Consider the following 25,726-nt stretch of genomic DNA (forward strand, 5'->3'; position numbering starts at 1 on the left):
GATAAACCTATACGACTATACGTACCCTTCATTCTTCTTTGTCAGAAAAGAGTTCACTGAACATTTGCCTTTTCACTTCTTCTAAATGACAAATGAAGATTTGGAGTATCAGGTGTCTCAGCTTCAAGTTAAAAGCACATAATGTGTAGTATGTTCACCGAAGCACCAGACTGCTGCAGCATTGAGCCTTGTATAACAGCATCATCATTTCTCTTTGTTTTCTTTTTTATTGATTTTTAATTTTTGTGATCCATTTTAAGGGTTCAGCCATGCCTTTTTTCATAGGCAGACCATACTTAAATTCCTTTGTCATTTGCATATCATTGATTAACTTTTATTTCACAAAAACTAGGACTGTTTTATATTGGATTTTCTGGTGTATAACTGATCTTAAGGACATGCGAAATGGTCACTTTGCAGATCCAGATAAAGTAGGATTCAAGTTTAGCCAAAAGAATTCTATAAGAACCAGACTGCAAACGTTTTATTACCACAACATTCATTGTTTCTCTGCAGAAGACACTCGAATGAAGAAATGGTAAAGATCAGGTAGAAAGAAGAAGTAACTAAAGCTACAGTAGCAAGACTAGGATCATGTCATGCCTTCATGGCGAGACCTGCTTTGATCTTCTGGATAGTAGCAATATCAACTTGGCAAGGATGTTATCATCAATGCCAGTAGCAATATCAACTTGGCAAGGATGTTATCATCAATGCCAGTAGCAAACACGGCTGATGGAACAGACACAGTGCCAGCATTTGCTTTCCCAAAGGCAGAGATAGCTGTGGCAGGGTTCTTGGCATTGGCATTGGCATTGGACTGATAGTGCACAAGTCCCTTAGGGAACACAAACATGTCTCCAAGTTGAAGTCTCTGAGTATAAAGTTTATTTGTGCTGTCAATGAAGCCGACCTCAAGGCTTCCATCGACAACGAAAAGGAGCTCAGCAGAATGAGGATGGGTGTGAGGTGGGTTGATTGTACCAGCAGGGCACTCAAGTACAGCAAAGGAAACACCCCGACCATTAAGAGAAATCCCCATCAATGGTTGTTGAAGAGTTTGCTGGGACTACAAAGTCTGTGATGATATCTGGATCGCTTGCTGTGACCATGGCAACAAATGTCACAAAAAGAACTGCATTTAGCAAGGTTGAGGCCATGGTACTAGTATACATCTCCTTCCAACAAATTGAATATGTGATGGAATGGGTGATTTGTGCTTTCTGTGCTGAGTAATTCCACTGAATGAGGCACTCATAGTTGTGCCCTTGAACATTTTTTGTCATGCATGAACACTGTTCGTTGCAGGCTTGATGGCCAGCTGTGATTTATGAAGTTGTCATGATTTGTTTCCTCTACTCGAAGTTCTATATCCAATGCGAACAAAGGCAACTTAAACATGCAATTACAAGATTTCAATTATTCAGACACAACTTTGGATGATAGTTTCCGGACAGGTTGAGACACAACTTTGGATCATAGTGTTATCCGAAAAACCTATAAGATTAAACAGGTGTAACTAGTTAATTCGGATTAATATTTTTTGAATTAAAAAAAGTTATTTTTGTTTTTCTTTCAAAAAAACCTTTTTAATATAAAATTTAACTAAGTAAATCAGGTTACACTTAATTCATTATATTATTTAAATTTATCTCGATTAATATATTTTCTAATTTAAATTGAACCTGATTTAGGTTCTAGTTCAAGATATGAATTTTAGTTTTTAGGTTTATTATAGTAGAGATAGTTGTTTTCAAATTCGTTAAATAGTTTATGCTTTTAATTTAATATTTTTTATGTTATTTACGTGCATGATAAATTTAATTAATATAGTTGTGTAATTCATATTATTCTGCTCCTTAATTTATATGCAAAATATCTAGCTAACATTAAACTGAACTTAACAATCATAACTCAATTCAACAAAACTTTCACTGTTGCAAAGTCCAAAATCTTTAGTAACACTCCCAACCAACCAGCTATCATCTTCTCAGTTTCTCCCGCCAAACCCCATTAAAAAGCTCTCCGTAAACTTTCAAGAACCATAATGCATCAATACACTAACCCTCCAACTCGGTGTTCCACCCAGTCCCCTCATCATTCCTCCACTCTGTGGATTCGCGAGGAGGACAAGATTTTTGAAGCGGCTCTGGTGAACTTTCCCGAGGAATTCCGGGATCGGTGGCAAAGAATCGGAGCTTACATGGGACAATCGGCGTGGGAACTTAAAGACCGCTACGAGATTCTAATACAGGATGTCTATGAGATTGATTCGGACCGTATTGAATTGCCAAGTTATAAAGATGAAGAAGCTGTGAGTTGGGACTCCGGCGGTATGGTGGTTGCTGCAGCGCCGTCGGGTCAGATTTCTTGTGGTGGTAAAGCAAAACAAGAAGCCGAGGGAAGGAAAGGCAACCCTTGGACAGAGGAAGAACATAAGTAAGTTGGAGTAAATAAATTTATAATCTTTTTTTATAATTTTTTTTCCTGAAATTTAAGAATCTTGAATCTTTGTCCCCAACAATTTCTGCAGATTTTTGTGGATTTTGAACACAATATCGTAATTTGAGTATTTGTTACTGGCATTGGCTGTTGTGGACCTGCGGTTGGATTTTTTTTCCTAGAAAGATGCAATTTTTCTTTCTTTTTAATTTTTTCCCAGAAAGATGCAATTTTTCTTCGTATTTAATTATATGGACTGTAAATGTTTGTTGGGCTGTTATAGAAAAATAAGATTTTAAGGGTATTGTTACCATGGTGTAGGAAAGATCAAAGAAACGAATTTCTCCAGGAGATCTCCCTCCGGGGGGACCCCGGAGAGCTCTACTCCAGGAGAGAATTGTGGGCTGTGAGGGAGATGAATGGATGTTGTTGCCTCCCTCTTTGATATACTTGAGATTATAGAATGTTATGTCTCCATTCTGTGTTTTAAATGTTTAAACTGATGTCTTTAGATCTTTGCATTCTGGTAAATGACTCTCTGCTAGCATTGAAACAGGAGGTTTTTGACTGGATTAAGAAGGTTTGGTAGAGGTGACTGGAGAAGCATCTCAATAAATGCAGTCATTACCAAAACACCCGGTTCAAGTAACTAGTCATGCTCAGAAGTACTTCCTGCGACAGAATTCTGCGAACAATGAGAGGCGAGGGAGGAGAAGGGCGAGCACTCTTGACATTACCGCCGTGGATACCAAGACAGTTGCCCCATCATCTGAAGATAATTGGATTGCTCAGCCTGGTCCTCCAACTGATCGAGGTGGGGCACCGGTATAGGGTTATCGAGACTTTAGATTCCCCTTGTAAAGATAGTTGTATTTTATAATTTGCAACATCATTATTCTCAGTGCGTTTCATTGAATCAAACTTTTACATTTGTAGGGTATTAGTCGGTACTGTCCATTGGTGTAGATTTTAGCTCTAGGCGGAGACCATGGAAGAGACTGTATGAACAGAGACTTAAGAGTTGTTAAATTTTTCAATAGTAATTCTTTTCTTAATTTCTAATTGTTTGGCTTCGATCTTTGTTTGATGTCCAATTGTCCAGCTGAATAAGTTTGCTTCAATCTTTGTTTGATGCCCTCTACTGTGATTGTGGAGCATGACTCTGCCACTGCAGGGTCAGATAGCTGGCCATGCCACTGCTAAAATCAGATAGATAATACTCTGTTAAAATCATAGGATGAAGTCTCACGAGCATTTTGTCTGTTAAAATCAAAACAGACAAGGTGGTGTTTTGAGGTAGATATTCAGCACAACACGTGTTAAAAATATAATAACAATTGTTTTTTAAAATATTTTTTTATATAAAAATATATAAAAATAATATTTTTGTATTTTTTTAAAATTATTTTTTAATATTAACTCATCAAAACAATTTAAAAACAACTAAAACATTAATTTCAAGAAAAAAAAATATAAAACACAGTAGCAACCATAAAAACACACGCCCTAAATACAATGCCTGGTCACTTCAGATTTCTTAGATTAATATTCAAAAGGTGTTTTATGGCTAGTCAAACTGCCAGTCTCTGATGAGATAAGGCTCAATCTTAGAGGGGCTTTGGACTCTGAACAATAAAAAACAAAAACAACTCTAGTGAGGTGATTTGGAAGGATCAAATGCCTTTCGATGGTGAACTTCCAATTGTTGATTGGGAACAATGGTACGATACAGAATGCAGCCATGAAACCAATGCTGACCCACCCCTCCACACACAAAAATTAACTGAATAACCAAAACTTCTACAGCTAGAATTGTATTGATTATTTTGCTTATCATCTCCGTAGATGATAACGTTCCATCAATAGCATAAAGGTATTAAAAGAAACCGAAACCGTAGTTTCAGAAAAATATCAGACAAACAAAGGAGGCTGGTTACTTATGGCTGGCTCAAACTGCAATCCCTTTAACCGAAATCTTTCAAATTCACCAGGCATGGGGTGTATGGAAAGATCATGAGCTGCCCCAGGAGTATTAGCCTGTCTTTCTTTGTTCTGTAAATCAATTTCAACCTCTTGTCTTCAAGATGATAGCTGAGCATAACACCCGGAGTCCCAAAGAAAATTACATCAGAGGTTGGATGCAAGGCGAAGGGCCTGAAAGATGAGATTTTACCAAATCTGTCAATAGTAGTCATACTATCCCGCTGAAGCCGGAGATTTCCCAAATAATCAACATTGATATTGTGAATCAGAGTCCATCTGTCATTCTTGCAACGATCCTCAAGCAACCAAAAGTAAAATGCAGTTCCGACAAGATCAGAATAGCATAAATGGCCCCTCCACTGCCCAACGCATCCAGAGCCATTAGGATCAAGTCTCTCCTTCTCCGGAAGCTCAATGGCACGAGAATTTTCTCTGTTAAGCTCAAAACAGATAATGTGTTTTGAGGTAGATATACAGTACAGCGCTCCATCCAAGTAAATACAATGCTTGACCACTTTACACTTCTTCTTTGAATATCCAAAAGGTGTTTCATGCCCAGTCCAGTTGCCAGTCTCGGATGAGAACACCTGCAATCTTACAGGGGGGCTAGACTCTGAATAATCAAAGCAAACAACTCTGTAGTGAGGTGATATGGAAGGATCAAAAGCCAGGGCCGCAAAAATTATGTTTTCGAGCATAGAACCTCTAGGAATCGCTACACAGTGTTTTGTCGCCGGATTGCATACATAGTACTGCAGAGTGCAACCCTCAACAAACAAAAGCAAACCGTTGCAACAATCAAGGAAATCACCCCGGGCAGGTTCAAAAGGCAACAGCGAAGAATAGGACTTGACAAATTCATGTGGTTCCGGTGCAACTGCCGGAGTAATGGCGAAAGGGATGTAATCAATGTATGGTTTTCCAAATCTGATCTTCTTCGCAAGGTAAATAAAGCCATGAAGAGGTGAAGAAGCTGAGATTTTTCGAACACAAGCATCAGTAATCAGATTGTTCCAAGATTTGCAAACACTTTTGAGTCTAATGAGATGCTTGCGATCAGTAACTCGACAGAGGATTTCAACCAGCACATCATCCGGTAAACTCGAACAACGAAAACTAGCACAGCTGCAGTTCTTGCTCTTTCTTGCTTTTCCATCTAAAGAAGCAGCCATCAATCCCCCTCTGCCTTTTTCGCACGCACTTAATCAATCTGACAAGCAAAGGGAAAACAAAAGGAAAGGAAGAAATTAGCCCCGTGACTACTCTTACCGTTTCTGACTTATCAGATGCAATTTGGGAATCCATCCTCTTCAAAAATAATTAACACCGCAACAAGCCCTCCTCTTTGCCAGAAAAAAACCAAAATTATAACATTTGAGGTCAGAAGGTGATAGCTTATTTCGGAGATTTAAAGTAGGTTTTTCATTCATGATTGAAAACAAAAGCGTGCTGAAAATCACAAAACGAAAAGCACAATTTTATTAAAAAATAATATTCCCTAACATGGCAAAAACAGCAGAATTAATCGATTATACAAACCGGCTTGTAGAAATAAACAATTTTATAAACTATCGATATAATTAAAGAAACTAAAAATCAACGCGGAAAACAATACCTTACTTAAGATGACTTATTGTAAATTAGCTTATTTTATTGCATCTCTCTGATTTATCAGATGCTGCATCGCCAATGTAATTAAAGAGATAAATAAAATAGAATGATAACTTATTTTGCCAAAAAACAAATTAGGGTTTTCAGGTCTGCCATCTTGTTTAGACTGTTTTTGAATGCCACCACCTCATCTATATTACTGCTTAGATTGGCTCCGATTATTGGGCCTTGTTTAGATCAAGTTTTGGGCTAATAAGTTGGGCTCGATTAAAAAGATATTAATTATCCAGATTTTTCAAACTATCTCAGATATTGTTTTAAAAACAAAAAAGAAAGTTAAAAATGGAAAATTCTGATAACTTTTTAAAATAATTTCAGAGAAAGATAGGGTAAAGGTGTGAGATTTTCAAAAACGATGAATTATCCAAAAGTTTAAAAAATAATAAATTAATTCATGGATGTATAAGTAATTTGTCGTTAGATAGGGAAAGAAAGGAGATGTATTGGGTTAAAAGGATATTTAAATTATTTTGTATTTGAATTTTTTAAGAAATAAATTAGAAGCAAATAGATAATTGTTCTTGCGGAATAGTATCAATTAATATAAAAAAATAATATAATCTAATAGCATCAATCTTCTAATAAAAACCCCATAAATAATAAAATCGGCAATATGGAATGCTTCTATAAAACATAAAATTGTATTTTCATGGCTTGGAAAAGCACGGCTCGACTTATTTTTAAATTTAAGAACCAATAGCCAGTAGAGCTAGTTAATTTTTTAAAAATATATCAAATTAGTATAAAAAAAAATATAATTTAATCTTGATTAACTTGGACTGTTATTGTTGGATAGAAGAGTTCGTGCTTCATAGGATATAAAATTACAGCGACAGTCAGTATAATGAAAGGGGTTAGTGCAGTACAAAGCATAATAAGCTCGAAGAATATCTGGTATTTCTTGTTTATCTCAGCCCTTGTAGTATTTTTAACTAAAATCATTGGTTTTTAACTAGATTTTTTCCCCTTCCAGGATGCAATTTCTATTCATCTGAACATTCCTAGATGCATGAGGTACTGCTAGCGTGGTGTAGAAAGGATTTTTCGCACAGGGTTCCTACTTCGAAGGAAAGATAGATCTTCTTCTTCTTCTTCTGGGACAGAGGAAACCCAGAGAGCTCTACTCCAGGAGAGAATTGTGGATTGCGAGGGAGATGAATGAATGTTGCCGGGTCCCTCTTTCACAAAGAATTGAGTAGATTTGGTAAAGGTGACCGGAGAAGCATCTCACGAAATGTGGGCATCACCAGAAAATTTAGCTAGCCATGCCCAGAAGTATAAGTAATACTTTAAAGTTTTTATTTAAAAATATATTAAAAAAATAAAAAAATAATTTTTTTATTTTGAAAAAAAATTCAAAATCACAAGAAAAGGGCTTCATCATTCATTGCGCATGACACTGATAGCGCTGGTAAGTGTCACCAGTGTACACCAATCCCACATCGAAAAACAAATGGTAACTGCCAAGTCATTCCTGTCTATAAAAAGCAGTCTGCTACAGTGTTCTTTTTTCCTGTTCCTCGACAATGCCAAGTTGAGTGTAAATGTCATCAAGGAGATAAATAAAATTGGAATGATAAGAGATTTTAGCAGAAAAATTTGGGTTTTCAGGTATGCAATCTGATCATCCATTTGAACTGTTTTCGTTGCCACCAAACTTCTCTAGAGATGGCTTATATGGGATTAAGATTATTGGGCCTTGTTTTAGTTAAGTTTTGGGTTAATTTTATGGGCTTAATTGAAGAGATTTTTTATTCCATGATTTTTTCATAAAAATTATGGAAATTAGGCAAAACGCTTGAGTGGTGGGGATGTTACCGTTCAAGGATGTTACTAATTTTAGGTTTTTTTCTTCTTCTAATTTTGGATAGCCCTGGTTTTGTGTAATTTATTAACCTTTACCCATTTTCTTCCAAGCTATTTTTTAAAAAAAAATTATCCAAATTTTTCATTCTCAAGATTTTCTAAAAAGATTTCGACAAAAAAAAAAGGATTAGTAAACCTCGCTGATTTTAAATCTTTGAATCATAATATAAAATGAGTCAAGTCAATAAAGTATAGCATAAAGTTTCTCGACCCTGGATTAATCAGTTCTATTTCTCGATGGAGGCAAGGGAATGGATATAACTCAGCAGTAGAGTGTCACATTGACGTTGTAGAAGTCATCAGTTCGAGCCTGATTATCCCTAAACCCAATGTGAGTTTTTCTATTTTGACTTGCTCACCCTCCGCCGTGATCGAATGAGATCAAGCTTTCGTGGGGCTCATTCAACACTTACTCGAACTATTATTCAACAAAGAATAAAAAAAATTACATGAGATCGTTTGAAATAATAATAGAATAATTTTGGATAGATGTAATTGAAACTGCTACTTGTATAATTTAGTCAATAAATATATACTCCCTTGAGTTTGCCAAATAAAATTAGCATTTTCACTATGTTTAGCTCGTGTTATTCTACATCATCTTGATTATCTTATGTTTTCTTGTCCTGATAAGAGGATTATTCTTCTTGTATTAATTAACAAAAAAGTCAATAGTTGATGTTTTTGTCTGTTGTTTTAGGCACTGTTCTTCAAAATAAAGGGTACCAGATTTCATCAAAAATTTAACAAATTCCAATAAAAATTTAACAAATTTCAATGCATTAGTTGGTATTTTTTTCACATTTATTTTTCATAATACTTTATTTTGTTTAATTAAATCTCATTAAGTTTATATTATTAAATATTTCAGGAATAAGGGTATATGAAACAATATTTTCATGCGGGCATAAGTTGAATAGACAAGTACATGCCGTGAAGATTATAAAATTCAATACAAATCATGAAAAAAATAAAATATTAAGAGAAGTCAAAGTATTAATCAAATATAACCACAACAATATAATAAGATATTTTATTATAGGAGACTCGGTGCAATTTTCTAATAAAGATAAAAGTTACTACGAAGAACGAGGCAATGATTGTGCTCCTCGTTAGAATTCTCATTAGAATTCAAATGCTATGCTATTCATCCACATGAAACATTATTGTTTGTACATAAATTTTTAATAGTCTAACAAGCTTACTCTTCCACAGGAATCTTGACCATCCACTGGAGCAATCAACTCTCACTGGGGGGTTATATGCTTTTTTTTACATGTGACATGAAAAGAAGAGAGAGGACTCTTCCTCTTTACATGTGAAAAGACTTGTGACAGTGAATGTGAAAATAAAATAAAAATAAAGGAAATCTTTGTTTGGATACAGTAAATAGCGTCCCTAACTTCATTCCCTCCATTGTCTTCACACGTGGAGAAGACAAAATAATTAGGAGCCTGCAAAATTATTTATTTAATTATTACCATTACCAATTTCCAATTAGCAATGACCAGGACTGTTCATCAACTGTGCTCCAACACCCATTGGCATTGCTCATGCAATTTGTTCATTTTTTCCTCATTCATCTTTTGTTGTTTTTCTTTTTCTTCTTTACCTGTGAAAAGGCTTGCGACAGGAAATGTGAAGAAATTAAAAAGTAAGGAAGGAAAGCTTCGTTTAAATACAGTGAGTAGCGTCACTGACTTCATTCCCTCTGTTGCCTTGACACTTAAAGAGCTGCAAAATTAATTAATTACCATTGCCAATTTCCAATCAGCAATGATCAGGACTGTTCATAAACTATGCTCCAACACCTATTAGCATTTACTCATGCAATTTGTTCATTCTTTTTCTCTATCATCTTTTGTTGTTTTTCTCCTTCTTTTTACCTATGAAAAGACCTGTGACAGGGAATGTGAAAAAAAAGAATTGAAGAAAAGCTTAGGTTGAATACAGTGAGCAGCGTCACTGTCTTTATTCCCAATGTTTGCTTGACACTTGGAGAAGACAATCAGGAGCCTGCAAAATTAATTAATTACCATTACCAATTTCCAATTAGTAATGACCAGGATTGTTCATGAACCGTGCTCCAAGACCCTTTGCATTGCTCATGCAATTTATTCATTCTTTTTCTGCTTCGTTTTTTGTTTTTTTTTCTCCTTCTTTACCTGTGAAAATACCTATGACAAGGAATGTGAAACGAAAATAAAATTGAAGGAAAGCTTAGTTTGAATATAGTAACTAGTGTCAGTGTCTTTATTCCCCTTTGACACTTAGAGAAGACAAATTAATCAGGAGGTTGCAAAATTAATTAATTAATTACCATTACTAATTTCCAATTAGCAATGACCAGGACTGTTCATCAACTGTGCTCCAACACCCATTGGCATTGTTCATGCAATTTTTTCATTCCTATTCTCCTTCATCTTTTATTTGTTGTGATTTGGTAGTGATATGTTTTTTGTATTCACTTTGTTCATTCCACCAACAATGAATTGACTTGGATTAATGTATACAACCATGGTTTCTTTATAAAATTATGATATGTTTTTGAAATTCTAATAAAAAACAAAGACTAAGCAATTAGGATAATTTGTTTATGTTTAGAACCTAATGATGGTTTTTTTCATGTTTCTTTCCACAACTAATGTTGCTATCTGAATAATTTGATCAATAAATATGCTACATTAAGTTTGCCAAACAATATTAGTATTCTCACTATGTTGAGCTTGTGTTATTCTACATCATCTTGATTATCTTTTCCTGATAAGAGGATTATTTTTCTACTAGATACTTCATTTAATTACTGAAAAAATAAAATACCTGCTGTTAATGCCTTGACACTTGGAGAAGAAGACAAATTAATTAGGAGATAATGACAGTTTGTTTTTATATTTTTTTGTTGTGATATATATATATATATATATATATATATATATAACCATGATTTATATGTGAAATTATGATATGTTTTTTAAATTTTAATCAGAAATAAAAACTAATCAATTAGTAGAATATCTGTATAATTTGATCAATAAATACGATCCCTTGAGTTTGCCAAATAATATCATGCTTAGCTTGTTTTATTCTACATATTATCTTCTGTTTGCGTTTCTTGATAAAAAGATTCTTCTTATATTAATTAGCAGAAAAGTCATTAGTAGTGATACTAATTAAGTGCCTTTATCTTTAGGATTCTTTCTCTGTTTTTGCTGGTGTTTTTTGCAATATCTTTCAAAATAAAAGGTACCAGATTTCATCAAGAATTTTGCGAAATCAAACGCATTGGTTGGTATTTTTTTCACCTTTATTTTCAATAATACTTTATTTTCTTTTGTTAAATTTCATTGGGTTTATTTCATTAAATATTTCAGGAAAAGGGGTATATGCAATAGTTTTTTTATGCAGACATAAATTAAATGGACAATTATATGCTGTGAAAATTGTAAAATTTAATAAAGATCATGATCAAGATAAAGTGTTAAGAAAAGTAAAAACATTGGCTAAATGTAACCACAACAATGTGGTAAGGTATTTCACTACATGGATTGAATGGAAGGTGGTGCGGTTTTTTGATCAAGATGGAGGTTATGATGAAAAAAAAGGTGGTGATGGTGCTCCTCCTAAGGATCCGGATGCTATGCTTTTCATACAGATAGAGCATTGTCATCAGTAAGTAAATTTTTAATAGTTAAACTGTTAAGTTTTGTTTTAAAATAGTAGTTCTTTATTCTAACAAGCTTACTCTTCTATAGAAATCTTGACTATCTATTTTAAAACAAAACTTAACAATTTAACTATTAAAAATTTATTTACTGATGACAATGCTTCATCTATATGAAAATTAAAAAGCATAGCATCCGGATCTTTAAGAGTAGCATCATCACAACCAACTTTTTCATCACAACCTTCATCTTCATCAGAAGACCACACCACCCTCAATTCAATCCATGCAGTGAAATACCCTACCACATTATTGTGGTTACATTTGGCCAACGCTTTCACTTCTCTCAACACTTTATCTTAATCATGATCTTTATTAAATTTTACGATCTTCACAGCATACATTTGTCCATTCAATTTATATCTACATAAAAAAACTATTCCATATATCCCTTTTCCTGAAATATTTAATGAAATAAACTCAATGAAATTTAACAAAAAAAAGAAGAATTATTGAAAATAAAGGTAAAAAAAATATCAACAAATGCGTTTGATTTCGCAAAATTCTTAATGAAATCTGGTACCTTTCATTTTGAAGAATACTGCAAAAAACACCAGTAAAAATAGAAAAAGAATTCTAAAGATAAAGACACTTAATTAGTATCACCACTAATGACTTTTTTGCTAATTAATACAAGAAGATTAATCTTCTTATCAAGACAGGCAAATAGAAGATAACATGTAGAAAAAAACAAGCTAAGCATAGTATTGTTTGACAAACTCAAGGGATCGTATTTATTAACCAAATTATACAAATATTCTACTAATTGATTAGTTTTTATTTCTTATTAAAATTTAAAAAACATATCATAATTTCACACACAAATCATGGTTATATATATCATTATTGGAATGAACATGTGACTAGCAGATCACAACAAACAAATATAAAAACAAATTGTTATTATCTCCTAATTAATTTGTCTTCTTCTCCAAGTGTCAAGCATTATAGGCAGGTATTTTATTTTTTCCAGTAATTAAATGAAAATGAAGGTATTTTATTTTTTCTAGTAATTAAATGAAAATGAAGTATCTAGTAGAGAGACTTACCTGTAGTGCGCTGCTATGTGGCTTTGTCTCATAATGAGACGGGTGGTAGCGGACCCCTATTTATAGACAAGACTGACCTGGCAGTTCTTTTTTGTTTTCGATGTGGGGATGGTTTTACAATGCAAGGGACACTTACATGAGCAATGCATTAAGAGTCACCAAAATGCCCACAACATCAAGAACGACATGACTAGCAATGTAAAAGTGATGAAACAGCATTTCTCTGAAAGCAAATATTGCACCCAAAGGAAATAAAATTTCACTTACCAGCTTTCACTTTACACAACCTCTATATAAGAAAATTAAGAACACTACTTGCCAAACCACATATGCCACGAGCACTCTATGTCTACCATCATTTAATTAGCACTAAAATTGACCTCTACTTTTCCTACAGAACCATGTAACTTGAAACATATAAATATCAACATGAGCCAAATAATCGCTAAATTTTCAATTTCTAACAAAGCACAGATACTAATCATCTTACAATTAAAAAACCACAAATTATCCATTACAACACCTCCATTCTCATATTACATGCATAGAAACACACAATAACAGTCCCAGTCAATCATACATGAGACGTAACAAGAAATAAAATAGCTTATAGCTGTGACAAACATACACATAATAAGAAACACAGCAAAAGCAAAACCTGTACAAAAATCAGTAACCGCCATCATGCACACCATATTCAACTATAACAAGCCAGCAAAAGCAAGCATGGTACCGGACATAACCCCACTCCCAGTCCACCTCCAAATCACACACAGACCACACAGGAAATTGCATAACCCAATTTTCTGCTTCAGGCATAAACTTAACAGAGCTATATCAAATACTGTGACGAACCACTAATCCCATCTCGCCGCTCCCCACCTTCATTACCCCGCATGTAATCCAAACAGACAATAAAAATAGCTAATTAAACCAAACATGCGAGTACGTAAAGAGCATGACCCTACTCTCTATTCTTAATATATCACGATAGCCCATTTATCTAGACTAAACATCTACACTTAATAAGCCGCAAAACAGCAAACACACATCGAAAAAAGCAAACTAAAAAAAAAAATAGTCAGGGAGAAGACTTACATTTGTAGTCGAAACTCCACCGTTTTCTGTGGTGCTGCCCCTGCCGCCACCAATTGGCTCATCATTGCCTTCCTCCTTCACTCCAGCCTCACTCGAATCCACTCTCTTCACATTCTCAAAACTATTACCATTATCATTGCTGTCAGTCCTATTATCCTCTTCTTTCACTTTTTCACCAAATCTTCTTCTACTCCTCTTCTCCTTCTCAACAACAGCCCTATCCTCACTACCTCCTCTCTCCTTTCTTTTCTTTCTCTCCAAATAATCTTCATCTACAGTCTCTCTTTCTCTCTTCTCGCGTTTTCTCTCTCTACTCCCTTCTCTCTCGCATCATACGACCTCTCTCTCTCCTCACGCCTCGATGAGGAAGACGATTTGTGATCGTAAGATCTCTCTCGCCTATCCACACTCTCTTCTCGTTCGTGAGATCTTTCGCGCTTTGTATCATCGCGCCTGGATGATTTGTGATGCTCGCGTTGGTGAGATTCTCTCTCTGATCGGTGGTGGTGAGAATCGGAGGAGTCTCGATGCTTATCGTCTCTTGATCGGTGTTTGTGGTGGTCACGATCACGGTCGTCACGGGTGTGTTTGAAGGAGCGGTCCATTGTAATCTAGGGTTTTGTTAATTGCTATCTGATTTTGTTGCTCTCTGTCTCTCACCCTCTTTTTCTTTTTCTCGGAGAGATTAAGATTTTCGTGAAGGTAGTAATTGAACGGCTAGGATTATTGTATTTGTATCTATTTATTTATTTTATGAATTCGGGCGGTAGAGAAATGAATGGGAGAACTAGGAATATTTAAAAAAACCGGTTCATCGCTAACATTTGAATCGTCCGACTCAATTCACTTGTCAAAATCGAATAATACCGGTATTAATTATAGATTATTTGAAATGATGAATTTTTTGAAATCCCATGTTGTAAAAAAAAGACATGCAATAAAAACAACAAATAAAATTAAAAAAAAATAGTAAGAATTGTACTAGAAGAGTGGCTGTTAGCGTTGTAAAAAAAGGCTATATTTTTACATAAAAATAACAAAATCAACTTGAGAGTTATTTAATTGGATACCTTCCTATAAAAATTATAATAATTTAATTTTAATAAGTTTAAATAAAAAATAATAATAAAAGCATTCATAAATAAAGCTGGTTTTGTAATAAAAAATAACAATAAAAGTATTCACAAATAAAATTAAATTTGTAATCATGGTTGAGTTAGTTCGTAAAAAATAAATAATACATCATTTGCTTGTCTAAGTTTTAATAATTGAAGATGAGGTTGAAAATTCAGTCAAGTGTTTTTCAAATAAAAATAAATATTTTCCAAATTAGTACCATGTAAAAACACATGATAAACACTATTAAAGTATATAGAAATTAATTTCTCAACTTGAAATCAAGGTTGTCAATACTGTTTCGGCAGGTGTATTGTTTTTTCAATTGAAACGGAATGTTTTGGTTTCGAAGCGTTTTGGCGTGCCGTTTCGAGGTTGTACTGTTCATCTATATATATATATACATTCAAGATAAATAAAATATAAATTATGCATTACAAAGTACAAACACAATGTCAAGCAAACATAATTTTAAAATTTAAAATATTTCTAAATAGTCAAGATTAAATAGAACTTTGACTTAAAATCTTAAAGTAATTCAACTTAAACAAAATACCAAAATATTATGAAAATAAAATGTTTTAACACAAAAAAAATAAAACACAATTAATTTTAGCTATTACAATTTACATCAACGTGATTTTTAAAGTAAAATGAATGATAATGATACCAATAACTTAAAATGAAAAAAATAACATTTCTCAAAATACCATGTTGATTTACAAATATTATTTGTTGGCTTCACACTTTAAATTTATTACAAATACACTGTAATTCAACTAGAAAATCTAGAGTCGAAGAAGACAGAGAAAGAGATAGAAAAAACATTTCTATTTGGTTTATTATTTTTGTTAATGAAGGTTTAATTCACCCCTGAAAACGATTCTAGTACAACATATTGTTGAGTTCATCATCCCGTAAAATCAAGAGAGCACAAAGTCTCAGAATTAACTATAACTTAGTCCCTGTAGGTTATTGAAACTAATGAATTAGTCCATGTAATTTAAAAAATAATTAAATAGTTATTTGACCATAAATGACCATCCTTAATTTAGTGGATTTTTTCCTTTCAAAAATGCTTCTTTCCTAATTAATCAAGATAAACTTGGTTGAAAAACATAGATTAAATATATAGTTTTCGAAACTATAAGGATTAAGTGATTAGTTTTGTTAAACTACAAACTAAATTATAATTAACTCCATAATCTCCATCAACTTTGGGATATATGCAAGAAAAACACAAAGCTTCTTTATTTCGTGTGAATTTTTGCAAACTCTATCCTGTATTTTGCAGAGTGATCGAAGCAACAATTATATCTATTGGATTTTACACCGTAATATGGGGGAAAGCCAAAAAAGAGCTGGGTGATGATTGCAATGCTGCTAAACCGGAATCCTCGTGTGCCCAGAAGGTCCCTCTATTACAAGGCTACAATGCTACGAAGCTACAAGATGAACAAGTGTAGGTAGGAGTAGACAAACTTTATATGTACATAAAATTAATGGCCAAACCAGGGAGATAGCAGGGAGATGATTGAACGACCAAACCAGGGAAATAGCAGAATCAGCTGTTTGAACTCCAATGTTGACTTTTGTTGATTGAGCCGACTAAAGTCAGGTTGTAACCTTGCAGGAGCAACAGTGCAGTTACTGCAGTATGCAAGAGCAAGACAACAATAAAGAAGATGAAAGATTGGAAGGGGAGTCTGCGAGGAGGAAGAGAAATTAGGGATTTGGTTTAGTTTATTTTAGACTTCGGAGAAAAAAGAGCGTGGGTGTACTGTGCAGTTAATGAAAATGAACCGGGTTTAATTTTAAATCTTTGACTTTGACAGTTGACTCAGTAGCTTTAATCCGAAACGAAACACATGGAATTCGACCGGAACGTTTCGGCCGAAATTTGACCGAAATTTTCGGATCAGGCCGAGATTTTAAGCAAGCTAAAACTTGTTCCGTTCTTTTAACTGGTACAAGATGTTTTAGGCATTCCGGCCTAAACGGAATGGAATTAACAACTCTGCTTGAAATATCACTAAACTGTAAAAAACACATTAAATCAAATAGAAAAATAATATTATTTTCAAGACTTGGTCAATCAATAATTTTTTTTTTTTTCATTTTTCTAACAACTTTTTCTTTTTTAAAAAAATAAAAAAACTAAAAAATAAGCAAAATAAAATTATAGACCAAAACTAAACACAGTAAAAGAATGGACAAAAAGTTGGACCGGAAAGTGTCTTATGCGAATTCAATGCTGGTCACAAAGTTTTTACTTGTTTTTTAGTTTGTGTTTTTTTTAATTGTCTTTTTAACACAAATTAAAACTATATCTTATTAGATGTTTGTAAGTTTGTAAGGAAATACAATAAAAAATACTTTTTAAATATTTTTTATTTTAAAATATATTTTTTAAATATCAAGATATCAAAATTATAAAAAAACACTAGAAAAATATCAATTTAAATTTTTTTTAAAATAAATTTAAAAAATTAAAAAATATAGTCAAACCACTCTCCCATACTAACATAATTCGACCCCAAAAAAGTTATAAAGCATGACAAAAACCTCTAAACTTACATACTACCTAAAGATATAATACCCTGCTATCTGGCTCTGCAGTGCCATCCTTCGCTTCGCCCGGAGTAACCCAATGATCATCAGATGATGAAGCAGCTGTCTTTGTTATGCACCGAGGTAATGTCATATGCTCATGCTCATGCTCATTTCCTCTCTTTCTTCACAGAATTCTGTCGTGGGAAGGAAGTGCTTCTGGGCATGTCAAGCTACTTTTTCTGGTAATGACCACATTTCTTGAGATGCTTTTGAAATCACCTTTACCAAAGCTACTCAATCCAATCCAAAACAACCTGTTACAAAGCCAGTTACACATATCAGTAGATGACAGTTCAAACATTTAATGGATATGATGAAAACACATAACATTCATTCATCCATTTCCATCACAACCCACTATTCTCTCTAGAGATCTCTGGGGTTCACCTTCCCTGCCCCATAAGGAGATCGTCTCATTGAGAAGATTCATTTCTCTGATCTTTCCTACTGAGTACTAACTCTGTCCAAAACATCTTCTCTACATCACGGTAACAATACCCTTAAAATCTCAAATTTCTAACAGGCCTACAAACATTTACGCCACCTTGAAAAAAACACACCATAGAATTGCATCCTAGCTAGGAAATGAAGGAAAATTAGAAAACTTGCATCCTAAAAGGGAAAAGGATCTACTGCAATGGCCAATAATTATACTGAAAACATCTCTTATAACACGATTAACAGAAGAAAGAAGAGAGAGGGAGAGAAGGAAATGAAATAGCCATACTGTTCCCCAAAACTAATTAAATAGCTCGTCGAAATTATAATCAAAACATACAAAATTGCCTAGCTAAAATAATCTTCTAGTATTTCAAATTGAAGTGATGATATAAAGGTATAGCATCCATTTTCTAAACAGTATAGACATACACTATGAAAGTGCCGCACAAGCCACGTTGACATTCTGTGTACTAGGGTGCGTAGTGGTAGCTTTCACCAAGGAATTGAAGTGAGAGAGAACATGTACTCTATCCTGAAATATTCTAGATAGCATTGCAGTTATAGCATCTGAACTGTAGAGGAATCATATTTAACAGCGAAGTGAATATCATATACACCACTAAGAAGTTAAAAAATCAGTTTTTATTAATACAACACGTGTACTGTAAAGATGAAGTCAAAGAACAAACCAGGTGCGGTAGCTCAATGCTTCAGATGATGTGAAGATACCTCCACTCGGAAAGGTAGAGAACTGATTGCTTTCTTGCTGTACAAGGTGCCACGGTTGCCCCATTACTCGTTGTTAAGAGTGGATAAAAGGATTATATTATATATATGTTAGCATGGAGCAATAAACCTTGTCTAGTGGAAGTAGATGCGACTCAAAGGAGGTCATCAATTGGTCAGGCATTAGAAATTTGATGAAGACGTACGGATCTCTTGACGAAGCACAGACCTGGCCCTGCTGACAGCATTAAAACCTGGCCCTGCGGAAGGTATCCATTGTTTGGTGAATAATGAATGCCTGTGAGTGTACAGTGACATATTCATAGGTTTAAGTCTTTAGCATGTGTTTTGAACTCTAGTGAGGTGATTTGGAAGGATCAAATACCTTTTGATGGTGAACTTCCAATTGTTGATTGAGAACAATGGTACGATACAGAATGCAGCCACGAAACCAATGGTGGTTTGTGTGTAACATCATCAGATTCAGCAACCTGTCGCTTAGGACCGCAGTCTGTCCTCCTTTCAAGAACAACAACTTCAAGTCTGGTAATACCCGGAACCAAGAAAATGATAACACCACCAATCCCTAAAGGTCAGAACATGGCTGCAAAGCGAAGCAGCTTAACAAATGTTCCAAATAGAGATCAGACACGAAGTAACATGGAAAGCGTAACAAAAAGATCATTGATTTCAAGTTAACTGAGACAAAATATGGAGATGGCAAGTAAAACAAGGAAAACCATCTTGGAAAAAGGAGGGGAAGGAAGAAAAACTTGTTGCCTTGGTGATTCTTAATTTGAGAAATGAGAACTCTAAAATTGTTGCAAGACAAAACCCATTAAGTATCTTCTCTCTGCCCTGGGAAGAAGAAGTTGGAATTCAAGTTCAAAAGCATGAAGCTGTGTGGCTGTAATGGACTGGTTGTTGCCTTGAAATTCAGAAACCCTTACAATCCAACTGCCAATGAAGGAGATCAAGAATCCTTTTAATCTCGTAAAATTGTTGGTTCGATTCTACTGGACCAAGAACCAATCTTGTAAAACCCTGACCCACCCCTCCACACACACACAAATTAACTGAATAACCAAAACTTCTACAGCTTGAATTGTAGGAGACTACGCTAGATAATAATGTTCCATCAATAGCATAAATGGTATTAAAAGAAACGAGGATACAGAAAAATATCATCTAGTGAGACAAAAGAAGTGGGCTGGCTACTCATGGCTGGCTCAAACTGCAATCCAATTGACCAAAATCTTTCAAATTCACCAGGCATGGTGTGTATGGAAAAACCGAGTTCTGCCCCATAATTATTTGCCTGTCTTTCTTTGTTCTATAAATCAATTCCACCCTTTTGTCTTCGGGATGATAACTGAGCATAGCACCCCGAGTCCCAAAGAAGATAACTTCAGAAGTTGGATGCAAAGCAAAGGGCCTCAAAGCTGAAATTTTACCAAATCTGGAAATAGTAATCCTATCCAGCCGATGCAAATGTTTTCCCAAATAATCAACATTGATATTGTGAATCAGAGTCCATCTGTCATTCTTGCAACGATCCTCAAGCAACCAAAAGTGTAATGCAGTTCCAACAAGATTGAAATAACATAAATGGCGCCTCGACAGCCCAATGCATCCATAGTCATTGGGAGCAAGTCTCTCCTTCTCTGGAAGCTCAATGGCACGAGAATTTCCTCTGTTAAGATCAAAACATAAAAGTCGTTTTGAGTCAATCTGTTTTGAGTCAATCTGTTTTGAGGCAGATTGACGGTACAACACTCCATCCAAGTAAATACAATGCTTGGCCAATCTAGACTTCTTAGATCCATATCCAAAAGCGGTTTCTTGGATAGTCCAACTGCCAGTCTCTGATGAGAACACGCGCAATTTTTGGGGGGGCTTGGGCTCTGAATAATCAAAGCAAACAACTCTGTAGTGAGGTGATTTGAAAGGATCAAATGCCAAGGATGCAGAACATATGTTTTCGAGTGTAAAATCTCTAGGAATCACCACACACTGTTTTGTCAAAGGATTGCACACATAGTACTGCGGAATAGAACCCTCAACAAACAAAAGCAAACCATTGCAACAATCAAGGAAATCACCCCGGTCAGGTTCAAAAGGCAACAGCGAAGAATAGGACTTGACAAATTCATGTGGTTCCGGTGCAACTGCTGGAGTCATGGCGCAGGGGATATAATCAATGTATTTTTCCCTCCTACTGACCCTCAACGCAGGGTAAATAAAGCCATGAAGAGGTGAGGAAGCTGAGATTTTTGGAACACAAGAATCAGTAATCAGATTGTTCCAAGATTTGCAAACACTTTTAAGTCTAATGAGATGCTTGCGATCAGTAACCCGACAGAGGATGTCAACCAGCACATCATCTGGTAAACTTGAACAAAGAAAACTAGCACATCTGCACTTCTTGCTCTCACCTGCTTTTCCATCTAAAGAGGTAGCCATCAGTCCCCCTCTGCCTTTTTTCGCACGCACTTAATCAATTTGACAAGCAAAGGGAAAACAAAAGGAAAAGAAAAGAAATTAGCCACATGCTGTTTCTGACTTATCAGATGCAATTTGGGAATCCATCCTCTTCAGAAATAATTAACACCGCAAAAAGCCCTCCTCTTTGCCAGAAAAAAAAAAAAAAAACAAAAGTATAACTTTTGAGATCAGAAGGTGATAACTTATTTCAGAGATTTAAAATATGTTTTTCATTCATGATTGAAAACAAAAGCGTGCTGAAAATCACAAAACGAAAAACACAACGTTATTAAATATACAAAAAGATGGTAGAGATGAATAATTTTCTAAATTAATTGAAGAAACCAAAAAAAATGATCAGCAGAAAACAATAACAATAGATAACTTATTGCAAAAATTTAGGGTAAACAAGGTAAATTAGCTTACTGTGTTGTCTCTCTCTGATTTATCAGATGCATGTAGTTGTCGGATCACCAGTAACTAAAAATAAAATAAATATAATTAAGAAGGTAAATAAGATCACAACAAAAAACTTAGTTTGCAAGAAATTAGGGTTTCAACTTTCAAGTGATTTCTCGTCTATTTAAACCGTTTTGTATGCCACCAGCCCATCTAGAGAAATTGCTTATAAGGGCTCAACTATTGGGTCTTAGTTTGATTAAGATCTGGGCTAATAAGTTGTGCTCAATTAAAAAAATTTAATTACCCATATTTCTTAAACCATCTTAGATATTTTTTTAAAACAAAAAAAAAGTAAAAAAATAGAAATTTCTAATAACTTTTAAAAATAATTTCAGAGAGAGAAATAGGGTAAAGTTGTGAGATTTTCAAAAACGCTGAATTATCCAAAAGTTTAAAAAATAATAAATTAATTCATGGATGTATAAGTAATTTGTTGTTAGATAGGAAAAGAAAGAAGATGTATTGGGTTAAAACGATATTTAAATTATTTTGTATTTTAATTTTCTAAGATTTAAATTGCCGAATAAAATAGATAATTTTTTTAAAATAAAAATAATCAAATTTTGCTATTTTTACCCACACTTGTTGTTATGAATAGTGATGCAAATCCTCAAATTGGATTTTCATGGCATGGAAAGCATGATTGGTTTATTAGCTGTAGAAATACTTCTGAATAAACCAACTTCCTAATACTTTTTTTTTTATTTAGATTTGAATGTACTCTATATAAAAAAAACTTAGCAATATATTTTAATCATTATTCAATTTTCAATGGTTTTAAAATGATATTGTAGATTTTTATGATGATGTTACTACTTTTTTTAATTGCTATGTGCCTACTATAAAAACAAACTCATTGATATTTAATTAAGAAAATACTCTTAAAATTTTATTTTAATATCATGATGGGTTTTAATTTGCTTACAAAAATAATATTTGCAGTTAAAATGCACTTTTTCACCAAAACAATTTGAGAGATGCATTGATAAAAAAAAAGTTTAGATTAAAAATATATATTTTTCTATTTATTTCAAACAATTTGAATTTTTAAAGAAAACCTCTATTTCTATTGTCATTGTCTTTTATTATAAAAAAATATGGACTTGGTTAAGAAAATATGATGTTATTTTTAAAAATATCGTTATTTTTTTATGTTTATATTACTAATTGCTTTATAGATTATTATGTATTAATCTGATATATAGAATGTCTATGCTGGTTAATTTGCTCACTAATATTGAATAAAAATAGAATACATACGTATAATTTTTATATTTTCCACCATGACTTGTTTATATATATTTTTTAAAATCATTGTTCTTATCTTTTATGCTACTGTGAATAGATGTTTGATTTATGTATTTTTAATTGAAATTCGCTTTCACGGTTATAGTGAGTTTTTGGCTCAAGAACAATATATACTCCAATAAAAACTTATTTAAGGAATAAATCTTGAGGATTATTTTCTCAAAATGAATATGTACTACAATAAAAACTTATTCAAAATGAATTTTCTTAAAAAGCATTTGGAGGTCATGATCTCACAAAATCTTGAGGATTATTTTCTCATCTTTTTGTAACACACTTTTTTGTCTCAATTTGTTTTTTTTAATATCATTTATTATTATTGTTTAAAATATAATAAGTTGATATAAAAGATAAGTCTTCAGATCATTTTAGAATAAATCTTAATATCGATTGATCGCTTTACAAAATGTGAAGTAACAGCGACAGTCCACGTATATTGTTCAAAGGAATCTCTTGAGGGAGGGCTCAGTCCAGTGCCATGCACATGCACGTGACGAAACATGACTGACGACCCGCCAAATCCTTTTCAACGTGAAGAGGCATTAATGGTCCAAACAAGTTATTGAATATTCCGACTTTCCATGATTTTTTCTTTTTTTTGAGAAAAGTCTCGTAATTATGGTTGTTTTTTTTAAAATATTTTTTATTTAAAAAAATATTATTTTTTGATTTAAAATTATTTTTCACATTAATGTATTAAAATAATTTAAAAATATAAAAATTTTTAATTTTTTTTAAAAAGACTTTTAAAGTGTAAAAATAAAATCTTCTAAATCTTTTTTTTTTTTTAGCTTAAGTTTTACAAATCATAAACTTGTTACACATGCAAGAAGTATGAGAGACTTTTGTAATTTCATTTTGAAAAAGGAAGGTGGGAAAGGCAGACAAAGAATCATGGATATACTCAAGTAAAGGCCAAAGGGCAGCAGGGCCCCAAACAATCATGACCGTTACCCAATAAAATCACCACCACATTCAACTTCCTGATGACGCTAGGTTGTAGATACCCTAATTCTAGTCCTACCTCACGGGATCTCTCCCTTCTGTCCCCACAACTCTTTTTTTTTTTTTTAAAAAAGATTTTAAAGCCATAAACAGCTTTATAGCCGTTGAGGCTGAAATCCTCTCCATCTTTGTCAAAGAGAACAAAAAGGTGAAAAATTTGTCTCAATCCCTGCCCTAATCTTGTCACCTAAACCTTCTTTACTCGGTTTCAAATATTCTTCTGCTTTCTTCTCCACATCAAATCTTGAAGACCCAAGTCTAGAGGGGCTGAAAAGATGAAAGGAATAATGAAAGGGAAGTTGATGAAGAAGCTGTTGTCAATGAAGCCAACAGGGTACTTGAAGGAAACTAGAGTTCTCCACGTGAATGCAGCAGATGGGTTCATTGAGACATTGATAACGAAGCCTAGTCTCGAAGCTCAGGCTCAGGCTGAAACCCCAGAGTTAGTGGTACCCAAAGAAGTGGAAAAAGAAAAGGTTAAAGATTGTAGCTTTGTTGCTGATCAAGAACCTGATGTTATTGATGTAAATGAGCTTATGAAAGATCTTGAAGAAGAGGAAGAGGAGGAGGAAATGGAAATGGAGGTTGATGAAGACAAGGAAAATGTTAGGCCAGTAGTGAAGGCAAGAGTGGATCTTTTTGGGGTTAAAGATAAGGTGGAGTCAAAAGGGTCTCAATTTAGGAAAATCCCTTTGTCAGAGATTGATATCTCATCTTTCCAGCGACCGGATTTGAATTCTGAAGGCCTTTTTTACCCGAATTTATTGACTGCCTTTGAAAAAGCAGCGAAAGAGCACATGGGAGTGAGTGAAGAAGAGAGAAGAGAAAGTATTGACGGGGAGAATCTTGAAAGAATAAGGGAAGCAGAAACACAGGCAAGAACTCAGCAAGAAAATCTTGAAAAGAGCCGAGAAGCAGAGAGGAATCTTGAAGACAAGGAAGAAGAGCCACTCTTAAAAGCTCGTCGAATCGAAGACGACGATGATACAGGTGACCCTATATTAGGCTTCCCAGAGAAGTGTCCACCAGGAGGCAGTGACTCAGTAATTCTCTACACAACAACACTTAGAGGGATAAGAAAAACTTTTGAGGATTGTAACAGCATTCGCTTTCTTTTAGAGAGTTTTCAGGTACTTTTTTTTGAGAGAGATGTGTCAATGCACATGGAGTTTAAGGAGGAGTTATGGAGGATTTGCGATGGCAAGGTGAACCCTCCAAGGCTTTTCATCAAGGGGAGATATATAGGAGGATCTGAGGAGGTTTTGGGTTTGCATGAGCAAGGCTGGTTTAGAGTGCTCTTTGAAGGGATCCCAATTGACAGATTCATTGGCTCACCATGTGAAGGATGTGCTGGTGTTAGGTTTGTTCTCTGTTTCAATTGCAGTGGCAGCCATAAGGTTGTCGCCGAAAATGGGTTGTCAAATATATGCCAGGATTGTAATGAGAATGGTCTGATAACCTGTCCCCTTTGCTGTTGAAGATAATTGTATTGAATTTGTCCCTTGTGTATCACTTAAATATTTTTTTTCATTATCTTTCAAGTCTTGTTTGGAGGATTTTTTCCTATACTTTTTGTAATGCCCGTGGAAGAATATGGAATCTTTGGGTGTTTTAATGTACTAGTTTGTGAATTGGAATCAGTTTTTCCACATTCACCCCTGTAAAATAAAAAAGAGAATACGCATATTATACCTTTCTAAGAAGCTTATAATCATTTTCTTGTCATATTCACCCCTGTAAA

The 25,726-nt window shown here is 34.0% G+C and overlaps 3 protein-coding genes, 1 long non-coding RNA gene and 2 pseudogenes across 10 annotated transcripts; 2 read left to right on the plus strand and 4 right to left on the minus strand.

Moving 5' to 3' along the window:
* Window positions 1–597: 597 nt before the first annotated feature.
* LOC133704395 (germin-like protein 9-3) lies at window positions 598–1,160 on the minus strand (annotated as a pseudogene).
* Window positions 1,161–1,912: 752 nt separating this feature from the next.
* On the plus strand, window positions 1,913–3,504 carry LOC133706088 (transcription factor SRM1-like; annotated as a pseudogene).
* Window positions 3,505–4,221: 717 nt separating this feature from the next.
* Window positions 4,222–6,197, minus strand: LOC133704448 (F-box protein At5g07610-like). Its single transcript, XM_062129272.1, has 2 exons — window positions 6,041–6,197; window positions 4,222–5,635 (listed from the first exon to the last, which is right to left on the minus strand). The coding sequence occupies exon 2, from the start codon at window positions 5,595–5,597 to the stop codon at window positions 4,407–4,409; it is 1,191 nt and encodes a 396-aa protein (XP_061985256.1). The 5' UTR covers window positions 5,598–5,635; window positions 6,041–6,197; the 3' UTR covers window positions 4,222–4,406.
* Window positions 6,198–9,038: 2,841 nt separating this feature from the next.
* Window positions 9,039–14,591, minus strand: LOC133705334 (uncharacterized). The gene is made up of 2 exons (XR_009844243.1): window positions 13,831–14,591; window positions 9,039–13,614 (listed from the first exon to the last, which is right to left on the minus strand). It is a non-coding gene; the product is annotated as an uncharacterized LOC133705334 (long non-coding RNA).
* Window positions 14,592–17,398: 2,807 nt separating this feature from the next.
* LOC133705673 (putative F-box protein At5g52610) lies at window positions 17,399–21,803 on the minus strand. Of its 7 annotated transcripts, none has more exons than XM_062131010.1 (5): window positions 21,637–21,802; window positions 21,162–21,199; window positions 19,112–20,990; window positions 18,690–18,986; window positions 17,399–17,813 (listed from the first exon to the last, which is right to left on the minus strand). In XM_062131010.1, exons 1-3 carry the CDS (start codon window positions 21,666–21,668, stop codon window positions 19,945–19,947), a joined length of 1,116 nt encoding a protein of 371 aa, XP_061986994.1. In that variant the 5' UTR covers window positions 21,669–21,802; the 3' UTR covers window positions 17,399–17,813; window positions 18,690–18,986; window positions 19,112–19,944. The 7 variants fall into 7 exon arrangements, with proteins under 7 accessions (XP_061986994.1, XP_061986991.1, XP_061986989.1 ...); XM_062131007.1 differs by adding an exon at window positions 18,430–18,532 and having other exon boundaries at window positions 19,112–21,199; XM_062131005.1 differs by adding an exon at window positions 18,430–18,572 and having other exon boundaries at window positions 19,112–21,199.
* Window positions 21,804–23,955: 2,152 nt separating this feature from the next.
* On the plus strand, window positions 23,956–25,688 carry LOC133705137 (uncharacterized). Its single transcript, XM_062130248.1, has one exon. The coding sequence runs from the start codon at window positions 24,261–24,263 to the stop codon at window positions 25,461–25,463; it is 1,203 nt and encodes a 400-aa protein (XP_061986232.1). The 5' UTR covers window positions 23,956–24,260; the 3' UTR covers window positions 25,464–25,688.
* Window positions 25,689–25,726: the final 38 nt, after the last annotated feature.

Source organism: Populus nigra, chromosome 10 (genome assembly GCF_951802175.1).
Source record: "Populus nigra chromosome 10, ddPopNigr1.1, whole genome shotgun sequence".
NCBI classification, from domain to species: Eukaryota; Viridiplantae; Streptophyta; class Magnoliopsida; order Malpighiales; family Salicaceae; genus Populus; species Populus nigra.

Excerpts from the sequence above, each read along its gene's own strand:
- LOC133705673 (XM_062131004.1), bottom strand. The coding sequence starts at position 21,668 with ATGCATCTGATAAATCAGAGAGAGACAACACA. Across the intron at positions 21,200-21,636 it reads AATCAGAGAGAGACAACACA|AGGGGGACTGATGGCTACCT; the intron begins GTAAGCTAATTT and ends GAAAAAAGGCAG.
- LOC133705137 (XM_062130248.1), top strand. The coding sequence starts at position 24,261 with ATGAAAGGAATAATGAAAGGGAAGTTGATGAAGAAGCTGTTGTCAATG.
- LOC133704448 (XM_062129272.1), bottom strand. The coding sequence starts at position 5,597 with ATGGCTGCTTCTTTAGATGGAAAAGCAAGAAAGAGCAAGAACTGCAGC.